Here is a 26,359-nt window from a genome sequence, read left to right on the forward strand (position 1 = left end):
TGTTCGTCCTCTGTCTCGTCACTCGGGAGTACAGCGGCAGTGACCTTGCTTGCTCACCTCCCTCATGACAGCGGTGCCCACAGTGCACCCTCTGCAGACATCACTGAACGCACTGGGGACCCTGGGCCCCTTGCCACGTGCCTTTCTCAGGGCCTGCGATACTTTCCAACTTAGGGTAGTTGTCTGCTTTGTACAAAGAGAAGCTGCTAACACTTTCTAGAACAGGAAATACAGTCACGTGGTCTAAAAATGCAAACAGAAAAAAGATATCCAGCGAGAAGCCTTCCCCGCTCCCCTTGACTGCTGCTCATCACAGCTGCTTCTCCATCCTTCCAGAATATCTTCCAGTTTTAAGGAGCACTCGCTTGAGGGGGAAACCAAGACTCAAAAACCTGTAGGTAACTGGCCCCAGCTCTTACTGTAAAGACAGCACAGCTGGAGTGACCTACAACTCCTCCTCTCTGGGCCCACAGCCCACGCACAAGCTGAGTGCTCCCCCTAAAATGTGGTCATTTGGGGATGTATCCAGGGACGGAGGTCAGGGGTCACCTGTAAGTTCACTCAGGCCACCACGCCTCTCTCTGTCCCCAGAGCTCAGCCGGCACACAGCTGGCGATCAATGTATGCTTCCTGAACAACGAACAAATGAATCGTCAGACAGGATGCGGGAGCCTGTGGCCAGGGCAGGCAGCTCAGTGAGTAGCTGGGAACATTCCTGCCTCCCGCACCCCGGCCCTCCTCCTCCTCCAGTGGGGCTAATTAGTCCCTGAGGAATGTGACACTGCCACCCTCCTCCCTTACCCTCACTAGCAGGGGCCACGACCTGCTGGGTCTCCAGGGACAGTCTACCTCGGCACCCTGCCAGCCATGCTCACAATTCATGGAGTCTCAAAGCTGGAAGGGGCCTTGTGCAGCGGCTAGTTCACCACCACCCCAGTTACAGGTAGGGCAACTGAGTCCAGAGAATGACCTAGGGTAGAGTCTGTTGAGTATAAACAGCAGCTTCACGGGGACCAAGCAAAGCAGCCGCAGGCTCTCTGGCCCGAATCTCCCTCGCTCCCCTCATCAGAGCCTGGCTGCTTCCCACTGTACTGGAAACAGAGAAAGCGCGTAGCCCACCTCACCCGCCCATGACACCTGCTGTCCGTCAGGACTCCTCTCCTGCCTGGGTCACCGCATGTGGCAGGACATTTAGCCAGGCTGCTCCCTGCGGGGAGCTCGGGAAGGGGTCGTCAGCCCCAATCCCAGCTCGGCCATCTGCTAGCTCTGCCACCGTGGCAGGTGCCTGCACCTCTCAGGGACCTGGCTTCCTGAACTCAGAAGAAGTTGGGGGTCAGAGGACCTGAGGGTTGGGAGGCCACAACGCGGTCCTGAGTGCCAGGTGGACAGGGCAGGGTGCTCAGGTCACTCCCAGAGGAGCCGGCACGTGGTGAGCCCCCTGGCTGCTCCCCGGGTGGAGGAGTTTCACTCGATGGAGGGAGGTCCTGCAGGTCACGTAGTAGGGCCTTCCGGGGTTAAGGGGAGACGGAGCTCCCTGCCCCAGATCACAGAAGCTCTGACTCTCAGAGCTGACACTTGGACCAACTGCCCACACGATTCTCACCTCCCCAAAACCCTGGCCCTGAGGGTATCTCTTCCCAAGCCTCATCCCTCCACCTTACCCCACTGCCACCAGGCTGCTCCTGCTCTTCACTGCCCCCAGCCCCATGGGACCCAGAAGGTTCACACGGCACAGCAGCAACACTGGGCACTTACCGCACACCTTAAACCGCCCTCCCCCCAGCAACCCTGCAAGCACAAGCTGTTATTGCACATGTTCTGTTGAGGAACCCAGGGCTCAGAGAGGCAAAGCAAGCTGCCTGAGGTCACAGAGCCAGGAAGGAGTGGAGCCGGTACCCACCTGGCTCTCTATGGCTGCTTTGGGGACTGAATAACAGATTTCGCTCTCAAAAAAAAAAAAAATACATTTTTCCAGTTCTCGCCTTCATTTTCTGCCTCTATCCCATTTGCCAGAGCTCTGAAAGGCCCTGGAGTGTGAAGGGGCCTGGGAGGCGCGGAGAGGAGGGGAGAGGAGGCCATGGGCCCGGGGCCACTGCACCCAGCTGAGCACCATTCACAGCCTCCACCTCTGTGAGCTTGGAACTGCCCCCAAGCTACTGTTCTGGGAAGAGGAACCAGAAAAGGCCAGGAGGGGAGTGAGCGCTGCCCTCTGAGGACAGCTCCCAACCCTGCCCGCACTGACTCCATGGCAAAGGAATGCAGCGGGAGGTTTGGACCAGGCCCAGCCAGCAACCCCGATGACTTCTGCCACCCTGCACAAACAAAGTGGGGAGAAGGGGGGCTTAGGCCAACCACAGGCACCCCAGAGTCCCTTATCCCAGGGCAGCAAGGGGACAGTGCCATTGAGAAGTCCCCAGACTAGGGAACTGCCACTTAGGGTGATGCCCCAGGAGGCTGGTCCAAAGATGTGGGAAGTCACCAAGGGTGCCCCCCCCACCCCGAGCCCTCATGCTGCCTGGCTGTGGCCTGCACCTGTGCAGGCCGGGGTGCCAACCTTTTCAGGACGTACACTGGACCCTCAAAGTAAACACAAGCTTTCAGGAGAGCAGGGCCAGCGCCAGGCGGAGCTGCCTGCGGTCAGGAGGGTGAATGCTGAAGAGGGGCAGGGAGATGAGGAGCCCCGAGCACAGCTGCTCTGGGGAACCTGGGAGCAGCCACTGGGATCCCGGACAGCAGCCGGCATTCCTGTCTACCCCCCCAACCACAACCCCTGGTCAGGCAGCTTGGAGGTGGCAGGGCTGGGATTCAAAACCCACAAAGCCTGAACCGGTGTGCCCTTCAGACCTGGACTCTGGGGCCTGGGGGAACCGAGACCGGCTCCAGGGTGCCTGGATAGCAGGCTGCAGCGCGGCTCTTTCCCCTAAAAACTCAGCTTCGCTCCAGAGAAGAGCTGATAAGCTTATTCTTACTAAGGTGGAAATGACTGATAGGGCATGAAAGACTGGTAGAATGGGAAGATCAGGAGGTTAGGAGGCCAGAGACCCCCTGGGCTACTATGGCTCATGCAGGAACAACCCCTCCACCCCCACGCCCTCTCAGCACTGCAGGCAGCTGCCAGCTCCAGCCCCCTCGGACCTGTCTGGACCAAGAATCAGAGAGGGAGGTGGGGAAGGGAGGCCAGAGCAGGAGGTCAGGACAGGGAGAATTCAAGGAAATGTTTCTTCACACGGCTGCCGTCAATGGGAGGGTCCAGGCCCGGGTGGGCCAGGGGGCAGGAACAGAGGCCGGCTGGAGGCAGGCCATTGTGATGGCCGGGAGTCTTGGCAACAGGACGGGTAAACAGGCTGAGTAAACTGCCCCCCTGGCGGGGTCAGGAAGGAACCAATGGCTGGCCGCAGCGCAACCCCTGGCTCGGCTGGGGGCAGGAAGATGAAGAGGCCTGAGTAATGGCCTGGCTCCCTTGCCAGCCCCTGCCCTGCATCCGCCGGCTCGGAGGAGGAAGTGACACAGTCTGCATGCCCTGGGGAGCTCTCCTCGCACACCAGAGTCACGGGGGAGTGCAAGCCGACTGCGGCCCGGCAGGCCGCCCATCTGGGCTCCGCGGACAGCCAACCCCGATGCAGCCCAGGTGCAGGGACAGCCAGGATGGGGACAGGGGAGCCCGAGGCCCGGCTCTAGCCTTGCCGCTTGCAGAAGCCACCATACCCTCTCTCCCTGGATGCCCCGAGGGAATCCCACCTGCCCTAAGCCAGGTGCCCGCCGATACTCCTCTTACTCACTCTGCCTGGGTTCTCGCTGCAGCCCATCTGCCCCTTGGTTGCTCCCTGCGGCCTCCGGGCCTCGGCTCCCAAAGCCTCCAGCCAAGGCAGCCAATTGCCTGGCTGACGGCGGGAGGAAAATCCCACAGAGGCAGCACGGAGGAGCTGGATCTGACTTCTCTCCTCCACAGATGACTCAGACTGGCTCTATCAGGAAAACCGATTTTGCAACAGCCTTTTAAATGGCCTCTCCACCCCCAGCCTCTCCCCCTCCCATCAACCCGTCCTACGCTGCCACATTCGTCTTCCCACACTCCCGCTCCACTCGTGTCTCTCCTGCTCCAAGCCATTCGCTGCCTCCCCATGTGGGGACCAAGGGGAGAGCCCAGCCCCGGCGTTCAAAGCCCCTAACATCAGCGCCCTCGAACCTCTTCTCTCTGCCCCTGACAAGGTGGGGAGGGAGGTCAATCCGTGGCTCACGGTTCCCAGGCTCGCCCTGTGCGTTCCTGACTCCTCCAGCCGAAACTCCCCCCGTGCTAGCTCACAAGTCATCACCACCTCCAGGGGGCCTGCCCCGCTCCACCCGTGTTCTATGTGCACCACCCCGGAGGACAGGCACCCTGACGGGCCCGGCTTCCTTCACCTTCCCAGCTCCCCGCGAGGCGGCAGCACGCTCCTGTCGGTGCTGCAGAAGAAGCAGGCTCAGAGGGGTGCAGGGGCAAAGCTGAGGTTCAGCCAGGGGTGGCCCAAAAGCCCGACGCAGGGCCTGTGACAAGGGCCACGCTGCCCCCTCCCAGATCACAGGGACCATAAATGCTCTGCTTCTGTATTCCTGCCACACCCCCACATCGCCCACAGGTGCTTGCAGAGAAACGGGAAGTCACTGAGGCCACAGTGGATGCTAAGGTCACCGTGTCTCTCAGTGACCCCTCTCAGCAACCCATCAAGGAGCCCCCTGCGTCCCCACGTACTCGATGAGGAAAACAATGCAGACACTAAGTGACCTCCACTCTCCCAGCCAGCGAGGGGCAGAGCAGAGGCACAGCCGGGTAGACCACCCTGCAGCGCTCCAAGTGCACCTGCCTTCTGCGTGCTCCACTCACGGGGCAGGGGCCCTTTCCTGACCCACGGTCCCCGTCCCAACCCCCACGGCCACATCTTGTGGGGAGCCCTGGTCATTTCAGCGAGACTCCTAGACCCATGCTGTTTGCCTGCTCCACCTGGCACAGAGGCCTCAGAGGGGAAACAGGTTGACGCCAAGGCAAGGAGGCTGATCTGAACGCCCATCTCTGCAGCCCATGGTGAGGAGTGGGCTCCCAAGTCACCCATGCACTGCTCGCTGCTGGCTGACCAGGGTCCTACTATGGGGCACCGGCCAGGAGCCACAGCCTCCCTTCGGCCGAATAGCTTATCTCCAACAGGTAGATTTCCAGAAACCTGGAAATGGGGAGAGAGACGCAGGCTCAGTCCCAGGTAGACAGCAAAGTGGAGAGGCGGGGGTCACAGCCAAGGTCAGAGTCCCCTCTCCCCCTCCCCCCCAGCCCAGCCCCCTCCTGCTGTGTCGCCCTCCTCCCCAGCTCCCTGGACGCTGTGGGAACACAGAAAGGACTCACACACAGGCACACATACCCGTCCAGGAAAAACAGTCCTATAGGCAAGAAGGCCAGGGCAGGGCAAAGACGGTTTCCCCTACCCTGTGCCAGGACACGGCCTGGTCACCAGCAGGCCCCTGCTGCTCGTGGCACAGCCTGGCACACTCTGGGCCCTGCACAAACATGCAGCCCTCCCCCTTAGCTCTGAGCCAGCCTAGGGCCCGGGCTCGTCTCCAGTCTCTCCAAATGCCACAGCCCCAGCAGAGGCCAGCACCCAAGGAGGGGCCCAGCAATGCTCCCACAGTCATCTCCAGAGAAGAGCCTAGGTTTGCTGAGATGCTAGACTGCAGCTCCTGAGAGTGCCTCCTGGTGGGCAGGGGAGAAAGGGAAGGAGGCAACAATACATCTATGGGCAATAGGGAGACCAAACCTCCAGTCTTAAATCGGGCAAAATGTTCCACAAAGAGCCACGAGAACACACAGCCTAAATGAGAGTGGAGTTAGGTTGAAGCAACCAGGAAGACGCTATGTGCTCCAGGTCTCAAAAGATGGTGATAAGGAGGTGTTTCAAGCAACAGGACAGCAGCTCAGCAGAGGCTGGAAGGCACAGGGTAACTGCCCAGACGCACCTCCCCCAGCCCCGGTCCAGAGCAGCTGGAAGGAACTTTTGTCCCCGGGACACACGCCTCCCGGGCTTGCCCGAGCCGAGGGAGAGTGGGGTATGTCAGGCACAGTTCCACGGTGCATACATCTTACATGGCCCCAGCCTGAGCCCAGGGACACTGTGTGGTCTGCCGCGGGCCTCAGTTACATAACTGCCCACTGCTCCGGGCTTGGGCCACAGCCTGCAGGGACCCGCCGCCGCCTCTGCCATGACAGCCCGCAGGGACCCTCTGCCGCCACTGCCTCTGCCATCCGTCTAGGCCGCTTCCTTATAGAAGAGGCCGCCCAGCAGCCGCAGCCCCAGGCGAGGGCCAGCACCCTGTGGTAAATTCCCCACATTCCTTCCTCACAGAAAAATAAATAAGCGGGGACCAGAGAGGCAGGCAGGATGAGGAGGACAGGGGAGGGGCGCTGGCAGCTGCTCCGCCCCAGGGGCCTCACCTGAGCCAGCCCCTGGGGGAGGGGGGTCCTCCGGAGAGCTCACACCTGCCCAGGGCACACCCACTGTCCCTGCGCCCAGCGTGCAGGTGCGTGGGGTTCTTGTACTACGTGGCTGCATGTCTGCCGCCAAGGTGTGGGGCAAGCAGCGCCTTCATCCCCATTTTACAGAGCAGGAAACCAAGATCGACATCCCAATGCCCCCCTCCCGCTCTCAGAGGCACTCCAGGGCCACCTCCCGCAGCCAGGTGCCTCCTGGCTCTGCCTCGACAAGGCACACGGGCCGGGGAGCAGTCAACGAAGCCTTTGCACAAAATCAGCCTCGGCCCAAGTCTACGGGGCTGGGCCCTGCCCGCTTCTGTCCACTCCACCAGCCCTCTCTGGTTCATTCTCTCACTCCTGCTCAGGCAGTTGCTAGCCAAGCTCACCCCCCTCCCTGCCCCCAGCCTGCTCGCCACACGGGGACCCCAGCAGCGACAGCCAGATCTGAGCTTCGGGCCTCCAGGGGGCAAGTCCCAGGTCCTGGAGTTCCAGAGGGAAGCAGCAGCCAGGAGGACCGCGCAGCTCTGGGGCGCAGGAGGCTGCTGGCCCTGCCCCGGCCCTCTCCTGCCAGTTACCCACCAGCAGGTGTGAGAGGCCGAATCCTCCAGTGCCACCCTCTCCCCAGGCCTCAGACTACAAAAGCAGCAGAGACCAGAAGTCAGGAGACTTAGTCCCAGCCTCTGCTTGGTCACCATTTGGGTCAGACACTGGGCTACTCCCTGACCTACTGGGGCCTCGGTTTGTTCCCAGGCATGGTGCCCTCACACCTCCGTGAGAAGCCAGAGGATTCAGGTGGCACTCTGATAATCACGGTCAGGTCAATGCTGGAAAAGCGCTATGTTAAACAGCAAACCCATGAGCTCACGTATGTTACTGCTTAGGGAGAGGCTAGCATGGAAAGTGCAGTAAGAAAATGAGGCAATAGAGGGCCGGTGCTGTGGTGTAGCAGGTAAAGCCACCGCCTGCAATGCTGGCATCCCATATGGGCGCCGGTTCAAGTCTCAGCTGCTCTACTTCCAATCCAGCTCTGTGCTAATGGCCTGGGAAAGCAGTGGAAAGTAGCCCAAGTGCATGGGCCCCTGCACCTATGTGGGAGACCTGGAAGAAGCCCCTGGCTCCTGGCTTCAACCTGGCCCAGCCCTGGTCATTGCAACCATGTGGGGAGTGAACCAGTAGATGGATGATCTCTGTCTGCCTTTCAAATAAATTTAAAAAAAAGAAAGAAAAAATGCGACAATTGAAAGAACAGAAGGACATGTGGTACATGGATTTGTTCATTAAGCTAATGGTCACCGAACACCAGCTAAGGGCCAGGCACTGTTCACAGCCAGGAAGAGAAAAAGGCAGCTCTCTGCTTGCAATTCTGGCAGGGGAGCAAGAGAGTGAACAGTGAAGTCCGACAGCTGGGAAACACCACAGAGCAAAGTAAAGAGGGACAGGAAATGGGTGGGTGGACGGGTAGGAGGGTGGTTTGCAAAGGTGCAGTGGTCATGACCACCCTCACTGAGAAGGCTGACCCGAGCCAAGAACGGAAGCAGGAGAGGGAGTGAGGCGCAGGGGAACGGTGGCCAGGCAGAGGCAACAGCTGGTACTAAGGCCCTGAGGCAGGCTCCTGCCAGCAGGCTGGGGGATGCTGCTGCACAAGACGTGGGGATCCTTTGGGACCGTGGGGATGTCCCCGCACTGCCAGCATCTGTGCACACACCGGCCCTCTCACTGCCCAGTAACACTCGGACCCCCCTGCAGGCAGCAGTAAGTCCACCTTCACACGTTCTCCTGTGCACAGAAGGGCTGCCGGCTCCAAGCCTGCACTCCTCACAGCGGGGCATGCCACAGAGGTATACACTCACGGGTGTGCACACGGGGGCACGTGGCATTCATGTGGCAGACTGGTGCCACATACATGTCTCCTCCCACCAGCCTGCCCTGTCTTCAGGTACCTGAGTTACCAGGTGACTCTCCTCGAGAGTAGGTGCTACTGAAAAACGGTACATGTGGTTTAAAATCCACATGTCCAGCATCTCGGCTCCTCCTCGGTCCTCATCTCCCTCCACGGTGGATACACTCAGAACTGCCACCAGATGCGCACACAGCCCAGGGGACCACGTTGCGGTAGACAATGTTCCCTTTCCTATGCCACCTGCACTGATGCAAGACGAGCCTCCCACAGCTCTGTCCACAGAGACAGCCACACCAGCCCCATTGGTCCTGGTCACAGGCACACCCGGCTCCATTCCCTTAAGGCGCTCGGGGGCAGCTCAAGAGTAGGAGGAAAGCACCAGACTGCGAGGCGAGCCAGAGGCCTGGGTTTAACCTCTGTCCGGCCTCCAATCCAATGAGGAGGCTTCAGGCAAGCCCCTTCCCCTCTGCGGCCCAGGTCAGAAACCTGGAGGGCCAGGATCGTGGCGTGCAGATTAAGCCGCCTCCGGAATGCCACCACGCCATATGAGCACCGGTTCGATTCCTGGCTGGTCTACTTCTGATCCAGCTCCCTGCTACTGTGCCTTGGAAAACAGTGGAGGATGGCCCAAGTCCTTGGGCCCCTGCACCCACGTGTGAGACCAGGATGGGGTTCCAGGCTCCTGGTTTTGGCCTGGCCCAGCCCCATCTGTTCTGGCCATCTGAGAACTGATGGTAGATGGAAGATCTCTCTCTTTCTTTCCCTCTGTCCCTCTCTTCCTTTTTCCCTTTGCTGCTCTACTTTTTAAAACATTTTTAAAAAGATTTACTTTATTTTATTTGAAAGAGTTACACAGAGAGAGGAGAGGCACACATGCACACAGAGAGAGAGAGAGGGAGAGGGACAGAGGGGGAGGGGGAGGGGGATCTTCCATCCGCTGGTTCACTCCCCAGTTGGCCGCAATGGCCAGAGCTGCGCTGATGCGAAGCCAGGAACCAGTAGCTTCTTCCAGGTCTCCCACATGGGTGCAGGGGCCCAAGGACTTGGGCCGTCTTCTACTTCTTTCCCAGGCCAAAGCAGAGAGCTGGATCGGAAGTGGAGCAGCTGGGTCTCGAACTGGCGCCCATATGGGATGCTGGTGCTTCAGTTCAGGGCATTAACCCGCTGCGCCAAAGTGCCGGCCCGTCAGCCTACCTTTTAAATAAATAAATGTCTTCTTTTTAAATTTTTTGTTAAAAAGAAACTTGCACACACATCAGAACTCCTCTGGCAAGTGTTCAAATGCTGATGCCAAGGCTCCCCCAGACCCAGACCCATGGGGTCACAGAATCTGCACATTAACAGGGTTCAGATGCATACCCAGTGGGGGGCCCGCCAGGTTTCAGAGCTCACGGTATTGTAACTAAGCTTCTAAGCGAGTTCACACAGGGGAAGATGCCTGGCACGTGTCCAGCACAGAGTAAGATCCCCTAACATTAGCAAATACACGTTGAATAAAGCGTATTTCCACACATCATCACGTATGGTGATTCCATACCACTCCGTGCATGTGTACAACACTCCGGGAGCTCTCCCGGCACTTCTCATCCACCAGACAGAGGCAGAGTGCGGACAGGCATACCATTTCGCAGACTAGAAAACGGAGCCAGAGAAAGGCCAAGGACCCGCTCAGGGCCTCACAGCGCACAAGCTTTCACGTCCCGACCAGAGACCTCAGCACAGCCTCGAGCCACGTGGCATCTTGTCCTGACTGCCAGCCCGCAGTGTCCCTGTCCTTCCCATTCCAGGTTTGTGAAATCCCTGGGCTCACATGACTTCTCCAGTAACGCAAGGTGGGACATCAACCGGCGCATTTCCGTCCGGCCACAGGTCCCTCCGTGGACAGTGCAGGGGGTCCGAACCCTGATGCTGCTTCTTGCTGCCTTCTGATCTAAAAGGAGTGCTGCGTTCTAGCCGCTCTGCGTTCCCTGTGATCGCCAGCGACGGTGACCTTTCCAAGCCTGGTAGATGCTGAGCTCAGTGTCCTTGTCTGTGAAAAGGTCTGTTAATCCCCACCCCGCCGGGTGGCTGTGCAGGGAGCTCTCGCAGGTGCAGTGCCCAGCGTCAGGCCCGGCATGCTGCCTCTCCTGACCCCCGGAGGGCAGGAAGTCTGCTTCATTCCTTGGTGCTCAGGCCTGCACGCACACCCACACCTGCTGCATGTAATAGGTGCTCAACCAATACGAGCTCAGTGCACGAAGGCATGAGATCCTGCTAAAGCAGCTCTCTCCTTCTGGCCAACAGTCATATTCCAAGCCCCAGTGCCCAGGGGGAGAGCTGGGAGCCCTGGGCAGGAACGGTCAGGGCCAGAGCGAGGAGTCGTGGGTCCTGGGAAGCTGCCCTCCCGTCGCCCATCGTGGACACTCTGCACTGGGAGGGCCATGCGCCGGGAGCCCTGGACGCAGGCCTGTTGAGTCAGAGGCGTACATGAAGCAGCAGTACGTTCCCTCCTCATGACCCTGCCACACTAAGAATAGCATCGGCTACCCTTCCAGGGATTCCGACGGGAAGAGGGCAGGACACCAAGATGGGGACAGGCAGAGAAGGCCTCAAAGGGCTAGGACTGTCGGGAACCACACCTCCAAGCTCACTCTCCCAACCCAGTCAGACAGGAGACCCTGGAAGTTAGAGCAGAAAGGGCTCTCAGGGGCCACCTGCCAGGAGTTCTCAAAGGGCAAAGGAGAAGCTGAGAGGACACCTCCTTGTCATGATGCCCACCCTGCGCCCCCAACCTCCCCCTCCTTCCACATGGGATGAGCCTGGGGCCCCTCGCACCTGCTGTGTCAGACCCTGCAGAGGGAAGAGTCGTCTATGGCTTATTTTCCATTTTCACGTTTAGAAGTGGCCAGCCTCGCGCAGAACTTCCCATGCTTTCCTGTACCCGGGAAGCACTCAGGATGCTGTTAGGATGCACACTGCTGATTCTGCAGGTTGGCGGTGGGCCTGGGGGTCTGCGTCCCTAACAAGGGTCTGGGTGACGCTGGCCAGGAAAACCAGGGCATGTCCTAGCATACAGATACGGAGACTGAGGTCCAAACAGAGAAAGGGATGAGCCCAAGAGCACACAGTAGAGATGGGCTCAGGAAGCACCCCACCACCCCCCCCCCCCCGCCCCCGTGGCCATCCCAGGGCTGAATGGGGGTGAATGGAGGTGCCTGGAGGGCAGCAGGGGCCAGGTAGTCGGGGGGGCAGACCTGGCTCAGCCAAACACTGAACCTCCTGGGGTCTAGACTCACACAAGGGACCCAGCAACATAAGAATTCACCTGACCAGAGACACTCAGCATGAGTGGCTGCAGCCTTCCACCCAAGGCAAGTCCTCCTAGGCCTGAGCGGGGGTGGGGGTGGGGGTTGTGTCTGTGGGTCACAACTAACCTCTGAGGCCAGACACAGGGCTGGTATGGGGCGGGGGGAGTGAAACTAAGATGCAAATAAGCTCCAGGAGCAGAGAGATGGCTCCATGGCCTCTGTATCCACACAGCCCCGAGAAGTGGCCGGAGCAGCATGGAGAGCCACTGATGATAGCATTCTCAGGGTGGATGCCCACCCGAGAAGAAGGAGGAGGCAAGACCAGCGCCAGGAACATGTGCAACCAGAACCATGCACCCACACGATAGCTCCCCTCCTGGGGCCTCACTCTCCCTGCACCAGCCACACTGGCCCTTCAAGTGCTAGACAGCTTGCTAAGTACTTCTTCACCTCAGGGCCTTTGCACTGGCTGCTCCTACAGCCCATGCTTCTTACCACCTTTCAGCCTGACTGCCCCTCTCTTCCTTCTTGGCTGTTTGCAAGCCTCAGGGGGCCCTCAGAGGCCACATTTCCCGGCCAGAGCCCCCTCTCCTGCCCTCCAGGCACCTGTCAGATTTGTCATCCCAGCAGTGTTGGTTTGACTGTCAGTTTGTCCTGCCCCTGCATGGCGGGGATCTCAGCTATGTCCATGCCCTGACACCTAGGGCTCGCTCACTCTAGGGAGGGCATACAGAACTCTAACTGCACGATGCCTGGGTCTAGGCCTCTGCTCTGCCACGCCCCAGCTGAGCGGCCTCTCTGAGCCGGGTCTCCAGCCCTGGAGGTCAGGCCTAAATGAGAGCAGCAATCTGGAAAAGCTTTGAACGCTGCAAAGAGCCTCACTTGCCAGCCCTGTCACCACCGGAGGCCCAGAGAGCAGAATCCCATTCAAGCCGCACAGTGTGTGTCATGACGCTGACCCCCCTGGCATAGCTCAAGGCCAGCAGCTGGGCTCAGACCCACCCAAGCTCAGCAACAGCACCATCTGCCCGGAGGCTGGGCAGGGGCGGAGGAGGGGGGAGGAGGATGGCTGGGAGCATGAAGCTTCAGGCCCAGAGCCAGGCGTGTTGGGTGGGGCCTCGGCGGGAGACCTGAGTGGGGCCTGGCAGCTGGGCACGGGGGAGCCAACTGGCTCGCACTGGGCGGTGGCATGCTCATTCCCTGTGCGCGTGACTAGCTTTCAATCAGCGTCCTCTCCATCCCCTGCCCCCATGTGCCTCCCACAGAGCCCCATACCAGGAATTGTGTCCTAGCTGTTATCAGGATCCCCTCGGGGATGGGTGGGAGGGTCCCTAATGTCCCATCCTCCCCTGGAGCCCACAAGTACCTAACAGCCCAAAGAAGGCAGGGCAGGAGGCCTGGGGAAAAATGGCTCCCCCTTGCTCATGTGATGTCGTCCTGCCCTCCACTCTCTGGCCTCAGTTTCCCCACTGTGTGCACTGATGAGGGCCTACCAGGCTGCTTGGGAGCTCACTACCCTTGAAGCACCGGGATCCACTCACTCTCCGCTCCTCAGGCGCTGGCAGAACTGCCCAGGACTCCTGGGGTTCCTGACCTGCTCCTGGGAAGAGGGGAGGGAAGAAAGGAGGCTGAACTGGTCCAAGGGCCAGCCTCAGAGCCCCAGACCCCAGGGCCTGAGGGACAGGAGTGATGAGGACCAGGTCAGAATACTGTGGTCCTGGGGCAGGGGGCGTGGCCGTCTCAATCCCTGGCACACAGGCCAACTGGGTCTGAACGTACCACTCACCAACCGTGCAGCCTCAGCAGCTCACTCAACCGGACCCCTCTGTGCCCGGGCTCCCTGCCTATCAGATGGTGATAACAACAGGGCTGACCTCATGGGCTGTGGACACGTCAAGAATTTAGAATGCTCCTGGCCTCGTAATAACCAGAAACAACTATTGTTCGAGAAAGGTGGCTTTGGTCGGGAGCACTCTCAGTGCCCACACTTTCTTCTGAGGGATGGGATGTAAGGGCCGTGGGCCAGCCCACTGTCCTGAGATGGGGCTCCCCAGCCTGCCCCCTCCCCTTCTCCTGCTGGTGTCCCCCAAGTTCCTTGACACTCATGATTCCCACAGACCCTCAGCAGCCTTAGCCTGTCACCGCAGCTCCGAGCTGAAGCCTGGGGTCCAGCCCGAGGCAGCAGCCGGGTAGCTAAGCCCAGACTTCCAGCATCCCTGCCTGGAGCCAATCCATGCCATGTCCCACTGCGCACACACCCACCCTCCCACCAGCAAAACCCTCTCCTGGCCAAATGTCAAAAAGTGATGTATACTGAGACTGGGTCAGCTGCCATTTTAACGCAGATCAAAACATGATAATACTATTAACACGTAGGAGCTCATTATTTTTAGTGTTTATCATCTTAGCATTTAATTGTCAGAACTACAGTACAAGACAGAGTTTTTATCCTTTCTGTTTTATAAGCCCGGAGAGGTTACATAACACGCTCAAGATCTGGTTAGCCAGGAAGGGAGGCCAGGGGCCCGACCACAGCACTTGTATGGAGCCCCACTCGCAGCAGCTGGGGGACCGGGGGGCAGGGCCGGCCAGGGCAGGGCAGGGTCAGCACAGCTCCACACCAGGCCGCCTTACCAAGTGGAAAAGATGAAGCCAGGACATGGCATTCCAGGCAGCAGCCACTGGGTAGCGATTTCATTTCAGAGAGAGGGCTTTTGTAAGCCTCTGGAATGACGTGCCTGGAGGCTACGGCGTGTGGACACTGGGCAGCAACGCAGTCCCCGGCATCCAGGGGCTGCCCACAAAGCAGGCGAACTCACAGCACAGTGGCCTAACTCAACAGCGGCCTCATCCTCACTCCTGACCAGATCTCAAGCTGAGCCCCTTGGGGTTTGCAGTCTGCAGACCTCGGGGATGCTGCCCCCAGCCCCCAACCCCCACCCTGTAGCCTCAGCTGAGACTGCCTCCTACCCTTTTCCCCAGCCAGATTCCCCCACTCTTCAGATCCCCATGCCTCCTCCAGGAAGCCTCTGCCATTCCCTGACTCCACCGTCACCTGCTGAGAGGTTCTCCCTTGCCGCCAGCCCAAAGTAGCCCCCACCTAAACACTCTATCTAAACTCTCCATCTTATCACTTGCAATGATCTTGCCGATTGATCTGCTTCCTTTTTTTCTTTTTTGGTTGTCTTCTTAATTAAAACACAAACTGCTTGAGGGCAAGATCCTGTCTATATGTCTTGTTCTCCATGAGAATCCCAGTTTCCAAATGCCCACCCTGCTGCCGTTAGCCAGAGTGAGAGATTCACCCAAGGTCATGCAGCAGGTGCACAGAGGCAGCCCTGCCACTGACTCCTGCCTCCTCACTACACGGGGGCCACAGCCTGCAGGTCCCCACCCACAGAACTCCCTGTGCTTCCCCAGGGCCCGCGGCGCCCCTATCTGGGCAGCTCTGCCCACTTCCCTTGAGCCTCCCTTCCTGGCATCAGCAGCTCCAGTGAGCTCATGTCTGGAGGCCTGGGAGCTGCCCTGAAGGAAAAGGTGTGCCTAGGCCTGGAGGTGCTTTCCCTCTGGTGGGAGAGAACTCGCAGACTCCCTTCCGCCCGCCCACCCAGCCAGCCGGCTCAACCCCCAAAGCCGTGAAGTGGGCTCAGAGAGCCCCAGCTCAACCCTAGCCAGGGCCACCACTAGGGAGGGGAGGAGGGGCACACAGACATGGCCCTGTGTGCTGCCCCTCTCCAGACGCTCCAGGGCCAGCTCTCCCCCAGGCTGGAGGTTCAGCCATCTTCCTCCCAGACTCCCTGCGCCTTCGCCTTCCCAGCTCAGCATGTACAATGACTGAAGAGGCTGGGTCAGCAGCCAGGAGCTGAACCTGGATGCCACTGGTTTACTTTGGTTTTTGTTTCTTTCACCTTAGGGGAAGGGGAGTAGAGAAGGGCCATCACCCACAAGGGAGGGAAGGAGTTAACAGCCTCATTTTTAACCCTGTGAATGCTGAAGCCACAGCAGAGAGAAAGCAAGTGGGAGGGGGGGAGCGTGACTATAAGCCAGGGGAGCACAGTGACAAACAACTGGCCTGGGAGAAGGTTCTTGAAATCAAACTAAAGTGCTCCTAGCCCACCCACCTGGCTGTACAGGTGGAGAAACCAGCACAAGATTTCATGTGGCATCAAGGGGGGGCATCAAGCAAATGGGACACTTGCAACTCCCTTGAGGGTCTCGTCCTACCCCTAGATGACTGATGTGATGAGCAGCAAATCACCAGCTGCAGCTCGTGGGTCTAACCCAACTCGGGATGGGACCAAGGCCAGTGCCCTCGGGTCCTCCCAAGAGCATCCTCTCTCACCCTCCACCTCCCCATGTGACAGGGGCAGGGCACCCTCCAACTGTGCCTCCCACCATCCTGGGCACTGGGAGCGTGAGACAGCAAGAGCTTGCTCCAAGATCACACAGCAGGCAGGCTCATTCCAGTGCCACCTGCAGCTGGGATTGGGGCGGAGGGGTGGGGTGGGGGCGATGGCCACGGGGGCGCCCACTGCTTTCAACCACTCATGGAACACAGGCGGTCCCCTGGTCCCATCCAAAATAATCCATAGCCTGGACTGTGGTGGGGGAGGGAAGGAGATCTTTCCCAGGGTCCTCGAAGAGCTCCCGCCCGGCCGGATGCTGCCCCCCCGCCATGCCAATGTCATCTGGTAGCCCCTCGGCTTGCCTCAGCAAATGGAGCAACAGAACGGTGCGCTGAGACTCTCACGGGGACAGCTTCGGACTTTCCCTCTCCCAGGCGGAGCTCAGCAAGGGCCTCGACCTCCCCAGGCGGGGCTCCGGCCGGTGGTCCTCATGGGCCACGTCCCTGTCCCTTCGGTGTCCCGCAGGCCCCCCTCCTCCCGGCCCTGACCGCACAGCCAGAACCGGTGCTCCCCCGCCCGCGGGAAGCGGAGGCGCGAGTCCAGCACAGGCCGTTCCCACTGCCACCACGGGCGCCCGTGTGGGTCAGCCCCGGCAGAGCCCAGCCCGCCGTGTCCCTGGGTCCAGCCGACCCAACCTTCCCAGCGCGGGCCACTGTCCCTCGGTGAGCCAGGACCCCCGCAACCCGCTGGCGGAGCGCCCACGCAGCCCGGGGGAGGCGCTGCCCCGCGGTAAGGCTGCCTCCGGCTCCGGAACTGCTCCAGGGCCCTGGGGTCCTTCTTGCCCCTCCCCGGACAGCTGGGGAAACTGAGGCCCGGAGTGTAGAGGAGACTTGGCCAAGGTCACTCAGCATTCATGGGCTGGAGCCCAGCGGTGCCACCTTCTCCTGGGCGGCGCCGGGAACTGCGCAGGTGGGACAGGGCACGGCTCCTGCGCTGCCCGCACCCCTGGGGGCCGGCGCCCCTCACTCACCTCCAGCCGCGGCGAGCGGTCCCCGCACTCCGGGCGCCGCCGCCTCGGCTCACCTGGCCGCGCCGCTCAGTAAGCCCCGGCGCCCCCGCCCCGCGCCGGCTCCGTGTCCGACGCCCCCTCCTCGCCGCCGGCACCACCACCACCACCACCACCGGCTCGAGGGCTGCTCGGGCCCGGGACGCGAAGCCGGAGCGGGCAGCGCGGGGCGGGCGGGCTGGAGAGCTGCTGCCGCCGGCTCCCCGGGGCCCTAGCGCCGCCCCGCCCGCGCCCCGCCCCGCCCTGGAGGGGGAGTGCGGCTCCCTTTGCCCGCCCCGCCTTGGTCTTCACGCGGGTCCCCCGTCCCCCTCTATCCTCTCGCTGTGCCTCGTGTCCTCATTCCTGGCTCTCTCCCTCTCCGATTCTTCATCATTTTCTGTGGCTCTAGGTCCTTCCATGGATCTGTCTGCCCGCCTATCCCGCCCCCTCCATCTTTTCACCCCTTATATCTGTGATTCTGGACCTTGTGCCTACAGCTGAGACCATCTCTCACCCCATCCGCCACCTGCCTCCCAGAGGCAGTGCCCCTGGCCCTGTTCCCCTTCCCCCCAAGCACTTAAACAAAGGGGGACAGATGGGGGTGGCCCTCACAGTGGCCTCTCCCACACTCCCTTCCCCACCCTCTCCTTTAACTTAAAGCCATTCACATGCGCTCAACCGGGCAGTGGACAGTGGGCACGCTGGGTAAGGTGGTGATGCTGGACCCACCCAGCACCCCTCCTGGGAAGAAGGTCTTGGAAACAACACCTAACAGGCACCTGGCACACCCGGCAACCGGAGGCAGACCCGCTCTGGGGAAAATGCTCGCCTGGGTTTTCACTGACTTCCCCCAGCTCCGGCCCCTTCCACCAGGCTGGCTCTGCTCTCCTCTGCCTCCTATAGCAAGAACTGTGTGTTTAGCCCTCTGCTATTGGAAGTCAGGAATGTGCTGATGCAAGCCCACCCCACCCAAAGTTCTCTGAACCGCTGGCCTACAGGTGGCTTGCTTTGGGGACATCCCCGGTCCCCAACCTCCAACAGGTGGTCTCGGGGTGCAACAGATCAGGGGACAGACCCTCGCTGGCCACTCCCCTCTTGCTGCCCAGCTGCACGGGCCCCAGAGAACAACTTGGACTTCGTGGCTGCTCTTGTCCCCGTTGTGCTGGGGTGGGGCCGCAAGAAGGGGGACCCTTGGGGACTGGTGCCAGGCGAGGCATTGCCTGCCCTGGCAGAACATGTGCTCGAAGTGTCTGCAGCCCAGCCTGCGGGGAGCCAGGAAGCAAAGTGTGTGGGTGAGAGGCGAGGAGAGCGAGAGCCTGGGCTGACTGCGTGGGTGGGTATGAAAGACAAGGGGAAGAGAGCGGAGGAGAGCGAGCGGTTCAGGCTGCACGTAGGTGTGTGACAGTGGCTGTGCGAGAGTGGGTCTGCCTGGAGCAGAGGCTGCATGTACGCAGACGGCTTTCCAAGTGTAGGTGTGTGGCACAAGAACACGGAGAAGAGCCGCAACCTGTGTCCGTGGAGCGGAGTGCATGCGCTTGTGTGAGCAAGGGCACGCAGGCGGGACTGCAGCTCTGCAGGCCAATCTGAGACGTGTGTCCGTGTATGACAGGTGTGCCTGGGTGAAGGGGCCTTCGGGTAGGCAGTGTCTACCGATCGCACAGGGCTGTGTTTAGCCTTACATGTTGGCATGTGTTGTGCACACACGTTTATGGGTGCATGTCAAAGCGTGTGTCAGTGCACAGTGAGGTGTATGGGAGCCTATGAGCAGGGCGCCTCACCATCACCCCCCATCACGATCGCTGTGCTGTGAGGACGGCTCCCGTGTCACAACCCTGAGGGGCAGGAGTCTCAGCCTTGGCCCAGCAACCACTGTCAGTGCTTAACATGGGTGCGGGCTCCTGGGCCTCATCAAGATCACGTGGCTCATCTGGGGAGCCGGCCCCGCCCCAGAGCACTGGAGCAGTGGCCACAAGAGTGGGAAAGGTTTCTGGACCCTCGGCATGCCACTGCCCCTACTGACAAGTGGGTTCCAGGTCTCCTCAGCACATCTTAGGAGGGATAGAGTGTGGCTCGGCAGCAGTCACACCAACCCCCAGAGCCTGAGCAACCTTTTCCCAGGCCCAGGTGGGTGGAAGTACAGCCTGCTGCCTCGTCTCCATGGAGACAGGCAGGGAGAGGGTGGTGGAAAGCATGGGCCCAGACCTCTCAGGTGCAACTCTGGGCTCCGCCACCTGGAGCCGGGAGACTGACAGCTCCCTTCGACACAAATGCCTTAGTTTCCTCATCTGTAGGAAGTAACAAAAATGGGCCCCTGCTAGGGCTGTTCAGAGGACGGGCTAAACAAACCCACCCAAACCATTTTAGCACAATGCCTGGCAGCTGACCTGCGAGGCAGACGCCCAGGTTTCACCTCTAGCTTTGCAACAACTGTGCGACTCTGGACTAATTGCTTGCTGTCTCTTGGCTCCATCATCTTTACCCACATGACACTCTCGAGGGGCCCTGCCAGCTGTGACCACCCCAGGATCTGCAGGAGAGACCAGCCATGGCATGGGGCTCTCTTGGTGGGCTGTGGACCAGCCGATGCTGCCGAGGCCTGCTGATGAGCCCCAAGTTACACTTTCCTTCCTACGCCTCTCTCTGGAATTGGCAGCAGCTGATGGCAAGAAACTTGAGCTGCAGGCTGATGCCCACCTCATCTCTCCACAGCCCCTGTTCCCCCAGCCTGCCAAGGACCCTGTCGCACCTTGCACAGCTGGTACTCAGGATTGAGAGAAATGACACCAGTGCCCCCTTGTCCCAGACAAAGATCTCTGGGCGCCAAAGGCAGAAGATGCCGTGACGTGTCCTGGAAGCTCCCAGGAGTACGCTCGAGAGGCAGGCAGAGTTGTGGGAAGATGCTCCTAATCCCCTGCCACGATGGGAGGAAGCCTCCAAAGGGAGCCCTAATCCACTAATGAGCTGGCGGCCCCTCTGGGTCTCTGGCCACTCCCTTTCCCAAGGCTCCGACTAAAGCCCACCGGGATCTTGGCCATCCTGCCTGACAGCTTCCTGCCTGCACCCACCCCTGCCCAGTCCACCCTCCCTAAGTCACTCCCTGCTCCTCTGTCCCCAGAATGTTGAGAACCTCGGAGGACCAGCTGGCTGGACGTGAAAGAGCAGAATGCCCCAGACGGTTCATAGCAGCAAGAACAGGGTCCCTGTCTCAGCTCCGGCCCTGACTTTTGTGGCCTTGGGCAGAGAACTTCCATCTCTGCCTCTCAGTTGCCTCACCTGTAAAATGAGGACCAGTGCCAACAGTCCTTTCTCCCCTGCTTTCTCATCCCCCACCCCGACCAGGTGCCCAGGTCCAGAATGGTATGCCAGCTGGAGCACAATCCCTGGGATCCCCAGAACACCACACAATGACAGCAGCCTGCTGGTCGTGCTCCTTGCAGAAGTCACGTAGAGTCCCTGAGCCTCCATCTTCTCATCTGTAGAATGGAGGCATTGATCCCTGTGCGGGGACTGCTGAGACACAACGAAACGATGCACGTGAGGCTCTCAGCACAGTGGGCTCAGCACGTGCCTAAGGGCTCACCAGTCGCAGCAGTCACTGCTGCTGAGATGACGACCATGGGAATTATCATCGTGTCCCTCACACACCTGCCCGGATGACTCTGAAATGTCCCAACACGGCCACTCCTCAGGCCATGCTACTGCTCAGCAGCTCTGTGACACGGACAGGGCTCATGTTTCTATTCATCTTCGAAGATGAAGAAACTGAAGCTCCCCACGGGGAAGACAGTTGCTAGGGTTGCTGGGTCAGCCCTGGGTCTAGAACCAGCACCCAGGTCTCCTGATGCCCAGCTGCAGTCTGCAGCAGGAAGGGGGTGCGTCCCGGGACCCCAAGCCCTCTGCAGTGAGGACCAAGACAACTGGACCTCCCTGGGGGAGGGCCTTCTTCCGGAAGACCCCGCTGTGCTGCTGCCCCACTCCCAGTGGGACCCAAGCTCCCAGGGAACAGTGGCCGCGGTGGGTGATCAGAGCCTGGAGACAATTATTTCAGAGAGCAGCGTGGGTGGAAAGGCTGGTGGGATGCCAGCCGGGGCGTCAGAGACGCCTGCAGAGAAGTGAAGCGTTCCTTCAGTTTCCTGACGCACAAGCCCTCACGGCACCGTGTCCCCCACACACCCTGCACCCCCGGGGTCTGCTGGCAGCAGCTCCCGCCTGAGCCGAGCATGGCCTGCATCACGTCCTCCCCATCTGGACCCACTTCAGCGTTTCCATGGCCGGCGGTGGAGGTGAATCAGCGTGGGTCTCCCTGCTCTGCAGACTCCAGACGCCCTCGGGAACACGATCGTCACCCCTTCCTTCCTTCCGGGCGGCGCAGGAGCTCTCCCCCAGCCACCCCCCCCCCCCACACACACACGCTGGCGTCGGCGCTCACAGCAGCCCCCGCGACATGAGCTCTGCCTTTGCCATCTCTAAACTGGGGCCAGCCCGGCCCCCGCCATGCAGAGTGACCTGGAGCCAGTCTCTTCCTCACGCTGGATCTCGTTTGCCCCACCTGTAACGTGTGCAGGTGGACTTGGATGGAAGGCTTCACTCTACCTGGTCAGCTCCCCGGGGCAGTGGCTGGGTCTTTTTTGTCCAGCACTGTGCCCCATGTTCTATGGGAGAGCATGCCACCCCATCAGTTGTTCGGTCACTCGTTACCACCAACGACTGAAGCGCAGATGAGAACGAGAGATGGCCTCTTTGTTAACCTGGGAAGATACAGCGGCTTTCCTCGGAGCCAGCTCACAGCCCCTCCCTGGCAGCCACGGCACAGCTGGGAGCAGTCTCCCTGCCTCTCCTGTCTCACCCCAGCTATTCACCTGGGCGTGCCCAGGGGACCATGATGGCTGCTTTCGATCGCAGAAGCCCCAGTGTGAAGGCTCTGGGGTACCCCCGAGACTCCGACAGGCTAGGGGAGAATGGATACAAGCTCACCTGGTTTCGGGGCCACCCTGGGCCCAGGGCCAGGGCTGGAGCTGTTTGTCATCACCTTCCGGGCCTTCACCACGTTCCAGTCCCGGCTGCCCCTGTCGTCACACCGGGGCCCTCCTTGCGGCTCCCTGGAGCAGCTGGGCAGCTGGATGCTCAGGGCGCTGGGTAGCTGTGGCGCCCCTTGGGCAGCTCGGCAGTCCCCACTGCTGCCGGCCGCCGCCTCCTCCTCCTCCGGGTCCGTGAGCCCTGCATCTCCCAGCAGGCCCTCCTCACCGCTGCTCTCCTCGGCCTCCAGAGCCAGACACCTGTAGCTCCCATCCGGGATCCGGAAGGCACAGGGGGTAGGCCTCGCTTCCGTGGGCCCGAGGGGCGGAGGTGGGAGGTGGGGGTCCAGCATGGCGCGGCCTCTCCTTAGAGATGCGGAGGAGCTCCTGGGCCTCCTCCTGGAGGCCTCCTCTGCCTCTCTGCCCCTTCACCTCCGTCCGCTGGTTCGCAGTCAGGTGAGCTCCAGCTGGGAAAGTGAGTGCTTCCCCACCTGTCTCGGATGTATGCGCGCGCGGCGTCTTCAAGGCAATCACTCTGCATGTGGGGGGGGGAGAAACAGCACGTGAGACGCTCACTGCGGTCCCGGCTGAACTTCTGAAACCCCCCTACCGCCAAGTGACCCTGAGAACTTGCCTGGGGTTTGGGGCACAGGTGCCACACTTCCACAGGGAAGTGTTATTCAACATTCCAGGATTTCACCATATCCTGATGCTACCTAACACTTTATTTGCTTACTAATTTTCCTTCAATCAACTTTAAGTAGCTTACTTTGGTTACTTTAAACTTATCTGAAGCAATAATTGCGGGAAAACCACAAGTGTGTTGTGTGAAGTCATTTTTCTCCCAGTGCACATTCAATACAATACCAAGTATTTAAAAGCACTTATCCGAGCACCACCTCAGAGGAATTCTCTCAGGCCGCACCAAAGGTACATACTCCACAGCAATCACGGGAACAGTGGCGCACAAGACGCAAGTCTGGGAACAGGGACCCCCCAAGTTGGGGGGCAGGTCGAGACAGCGGGGGCAGTGGTATGTTAGCAAGCCCAGGGTCTGTGTTAGAATCTCAGCTCTTCCACCTATGTGGTAGTCAGGAAAGCCACTTGATGTCTCTGAACCTCCACTTTTCCATCTGAAAAATGGGCATTGTAATACAGAATAAGTGTCCCTAATCCCAAATCCAGATGCTCCAAAATCGAAAACGTTTTTGAGCACCAGTATGACAGCAAAAACGGAAAATCCACGCCTGACCTCATGTGGCATGTCATGTGAGGATACACACGCATTGCAAATATTGTGTGAAATTACCTTTTGGCTATTTGCATAAGGTGTTTGTGAATCATTAGTGAATTTTGTGTTAGACGTGGGTTCCCTCTGCAAGATATCCCAGGATACATGCAAATATTCCCAAATCTCAAACACTTTTGGTCCCAAGCATTTTGGGTAAGAGATACTCAACCTAGGTCTCCAACTAAGTGCTGTTTTGAGGATTCAATGAGAAAATGCACGCGGAGGACTCGGTCCAGTTTCTGAGCCATAACTCCATTCGTGTTGGCCAGCCTTTCCTTTCACGGAAATTTCCTAAGCTTCTGGGATATTTCAGATGTCATGTAAAGTGCTGGGGATATAGAGGAGGGAAAAAGAAGATAGAGTGCCCTGGCTCATGCAATCTTAAAAACCGCTGGGCAGAGCTGCGAGTGATATCAAGATCAACAGCAACCCTAGCATGATTACTTATAAGTGTTAAGAATGATGAAAATCCAGAGAGAGAGGGGATGCAGGCTTCCTATAGGCACGGAGGGGTGGATGGCAGAGATGCTTGGGCGGAAGCGCTGGCTGGGCGTGCAGACAGATGGAGAGTGGGTGTGGAGGAAGAGGGAGGGGTCCAGGATGCCTAGCAGGTTCCTAGCTCTGATGACAGCGATTTTGCTAATAGAGATTGAGAAGACATGGGAAGCAGCAGGTGTTCCGTGGAGCAGAGAGATGACTTAGATTTTCCATTTCTGGGGGAGACGCACAGTGGGCAGTTCCACCTAGGGGCCTGGAGAACCGGCCAGAGTTAGAGGCTGGGTCTCATCTGGAGGGGCATACAGTGGAGGGGAATGAGATCCCCAGGATTGGCAGGTAGCACTTAAAACAGGGTCCCATGGCCAGGTATACTTGGAAGGAGACCTTGGAATGAAATGCATATGGCTTAAAGATGTAGATGTGTGGATTCTCTGCCTCTTACCTATGGCAAAATGGTACACCCCGACACACACTAGCAGTAAGAACCCTGAGAACTGTGGCTGTCCGTGGACATGGACGACCTGAGCTGGGGCTGAGCTCAGCTACTGTGGTCACACCTCCGCTCCCCCAGCAGGGTCCGGCACCCCGAAAGCAGCAGGCTGGGTCAAAGCCGCTCTTCTGGGGCTATGCCAGGCAGGTGCAGAGATAGGAGCAGCTCAAGGGCAAGTGCCGGGGGGCAGGGGTGGGTGAGGGGGGAGACAAATTAGAGTCAGGATGGGAAAGATAACCAGGCACCTGATGCAACAGTGCCAAGGCAGGGGATGGGGAAAGAGAAGGCAGGCTTCTCCCTGGAGGCCAGAATGGGAGCTCACTGTTCCGAGCAGCCACTGCATCTGAAGTTCTCCCAGCCCACGAGAGGGGTTCTTTATTACCGTTCCATTTCAGAGAAGAGCAGATGGAGGCCCAGAGAGGGGAAGTGACTTCTTGCCCCAGGCACAACAGCTAGTGAGTGCCAGGGCTGGGTGGAGCCTGGCACGAGGGTCTTGAGGAGGATGCTGGACAGAGATATGGAAAAGGTGGCTCCAGGCCCTCGTTCCTCTCCGGGGCCTGCTCCCTTGCCAGCTGCTGCCAGATCTCTGCCATTTGCATGCCAAAGAATCCTAGACTCCTGTAGAGGGCCAGCAGAACTCTGAAGAGGCCTTATTGGCTGTGTGACCCTGGGCAGGTGCCTGCTGTGCAGTTGAGTCAGAGGGCGGTGACAGGACCACCAGGGTCTGGCACTGCAGGATCCATGCTTCCGAGCGCTCCGAGTGCCCACCCTCATGCCACCCCCACGGAGCCAGATGGCAGGAGGCAGTAGGAGTGGGCGTGGGGGGCAGGGCTGCTCTGACTCCCCACGGGGGGCCTCGCCCCTGCTTCTGTTTTTGCTGTATTTGACCATGGCCACGGTTTCCAGGAAAGAAGAGCGAGGCGGAAAAGTTAACTTTCCGCCACCCACACAAATATTTTTGGCTGGCTCTGTCTTCATGCTGCCAAGCCAGGAGGGAGGGGTTGGCAGGAGCACCGCAACCCAAGGCTCCTCCCAAGGAGGGAGCACTCCCAACCCAGATGGGGAGCTGGGGTGGGCCCCATGCAGGCCAGGCCCTGGCACCGCACCCCTGCCCAGGCACCCACAATAGTAGTGGTAGCTGCTGCAGACGGAGCATCTGCGGGTGCTGGACTGAGCCCTTTGCCTGGCCTTCCTGGGAACTGGACGCATGCTCAGAGAGGTTGGAGGTTGGGGGGGCCCCTCCAGCAGCCAGAGGGTCTCACGGCGGCTGAGTGGTAAAGCAGGATGTGAATCAAGGCTGCTGGGGCCTGTGCTCTCAGTGCCACACACTCTGACTCCAGGGACCCCACAGCCCCCAAGGGTGCTCAGCTCAGACAAGCTCAGGGGCCCGCATGTGGGGGCAGAGTCGCAGAAATGGGAGGGGGGCTATCAATCATCTGATCCAGCTCTCTGCCAATGTGCCTGGGAAACCAGTTGAGGATGACCCAAGTGCTTGGGCCTTTTGCCACCCACAGGGGAGACCTGGATGGAGTTCCAGGCTTCTGGCTTCTGCCTGGTCTAGCCCTAGCCATTGAGGTCATTTGGGAAGTGAACCAGTAGATGGAAGATTTCTCTTCTCTTTCTCGCTCTCTAACTCTGCCTTTAAAATAAACTAGCATACGTATTAGCAGGGAGCTAGATTGGAAACAGAACAACCACGCCTCAAACCTGCATGCTAATTTGGGGCCAGCATCGCAGGGGCAACTTAGCTCACTGCAACACCATGCCGGCCCTGGTATCGGATCCCCTTTCCCAACGTGCAACTCTGAATGTGTCGTTCACTTGCTCAAGTGCATTCCATGGTTTCCCACGGCTCACAAAATAGAACAAAATCACACCCGGCCACAAAAGAAAAGAAATGTAGGTTCCACGGGAGATCTCCTGACTCTCAGCCGAGGGAGATGACGCAAGGCTTCTGGGAGGAGAGGCTCCATCAGGCCCAGGGAAGGCGAGAA

At 59.6% G+C, this 26,359-nt stretch overlaps 1 protein-coding gene across 3 annotated transcripts in view; it reads right to left on the reverse strand.

The window, feature by feature from the left end:
• SYNPO (synaptopodin) overlaps positions 1-26,359 on the reverse strand; it is a 47,829-nt gene that overhangs the window by 9,478 nt on the left and 11,992 nt on the right. The window contains exons 1-2 of one of the 3 annotated variants that reach the window (XM_062188837.1): positions 3,780-3,935; positions 1,901-1,945 (exon numbers count right to left, since the gene is read on the reverse strand). Coding sequence is in view for 1 of the 3 variants with exons in the window: in XM_062188836.1 (XP_062044820.1) it covers positions 22,046-22,439 (394 nt within the window). In the remaining 2 variants the exon portion in view is untranslated. Of the gene's footprint in view, positions 1-1,900; positions 1,946-3,779; positions 3,936-22,045; positions 22,622-26,359 lie in introns of those variants that run through there. The other 2 variants (XM_062188836.1, XM_062188838.1) reach the window with 2 other exon arrangements.

The sequence above is a fragment of the Lepus europaeus genome, chromosome 4, assembly GCF_033115175.1.
Source record: "Lepus europaeus isolate LE1 chromosome 4, mLepTim1.pri, whole genome shotgun sequence".
NCBI lineage: Eukaryota > Metazoa > Chordata > Mammalia > Lagomorpha > Leporidae > Lepus > Lepus europaeus.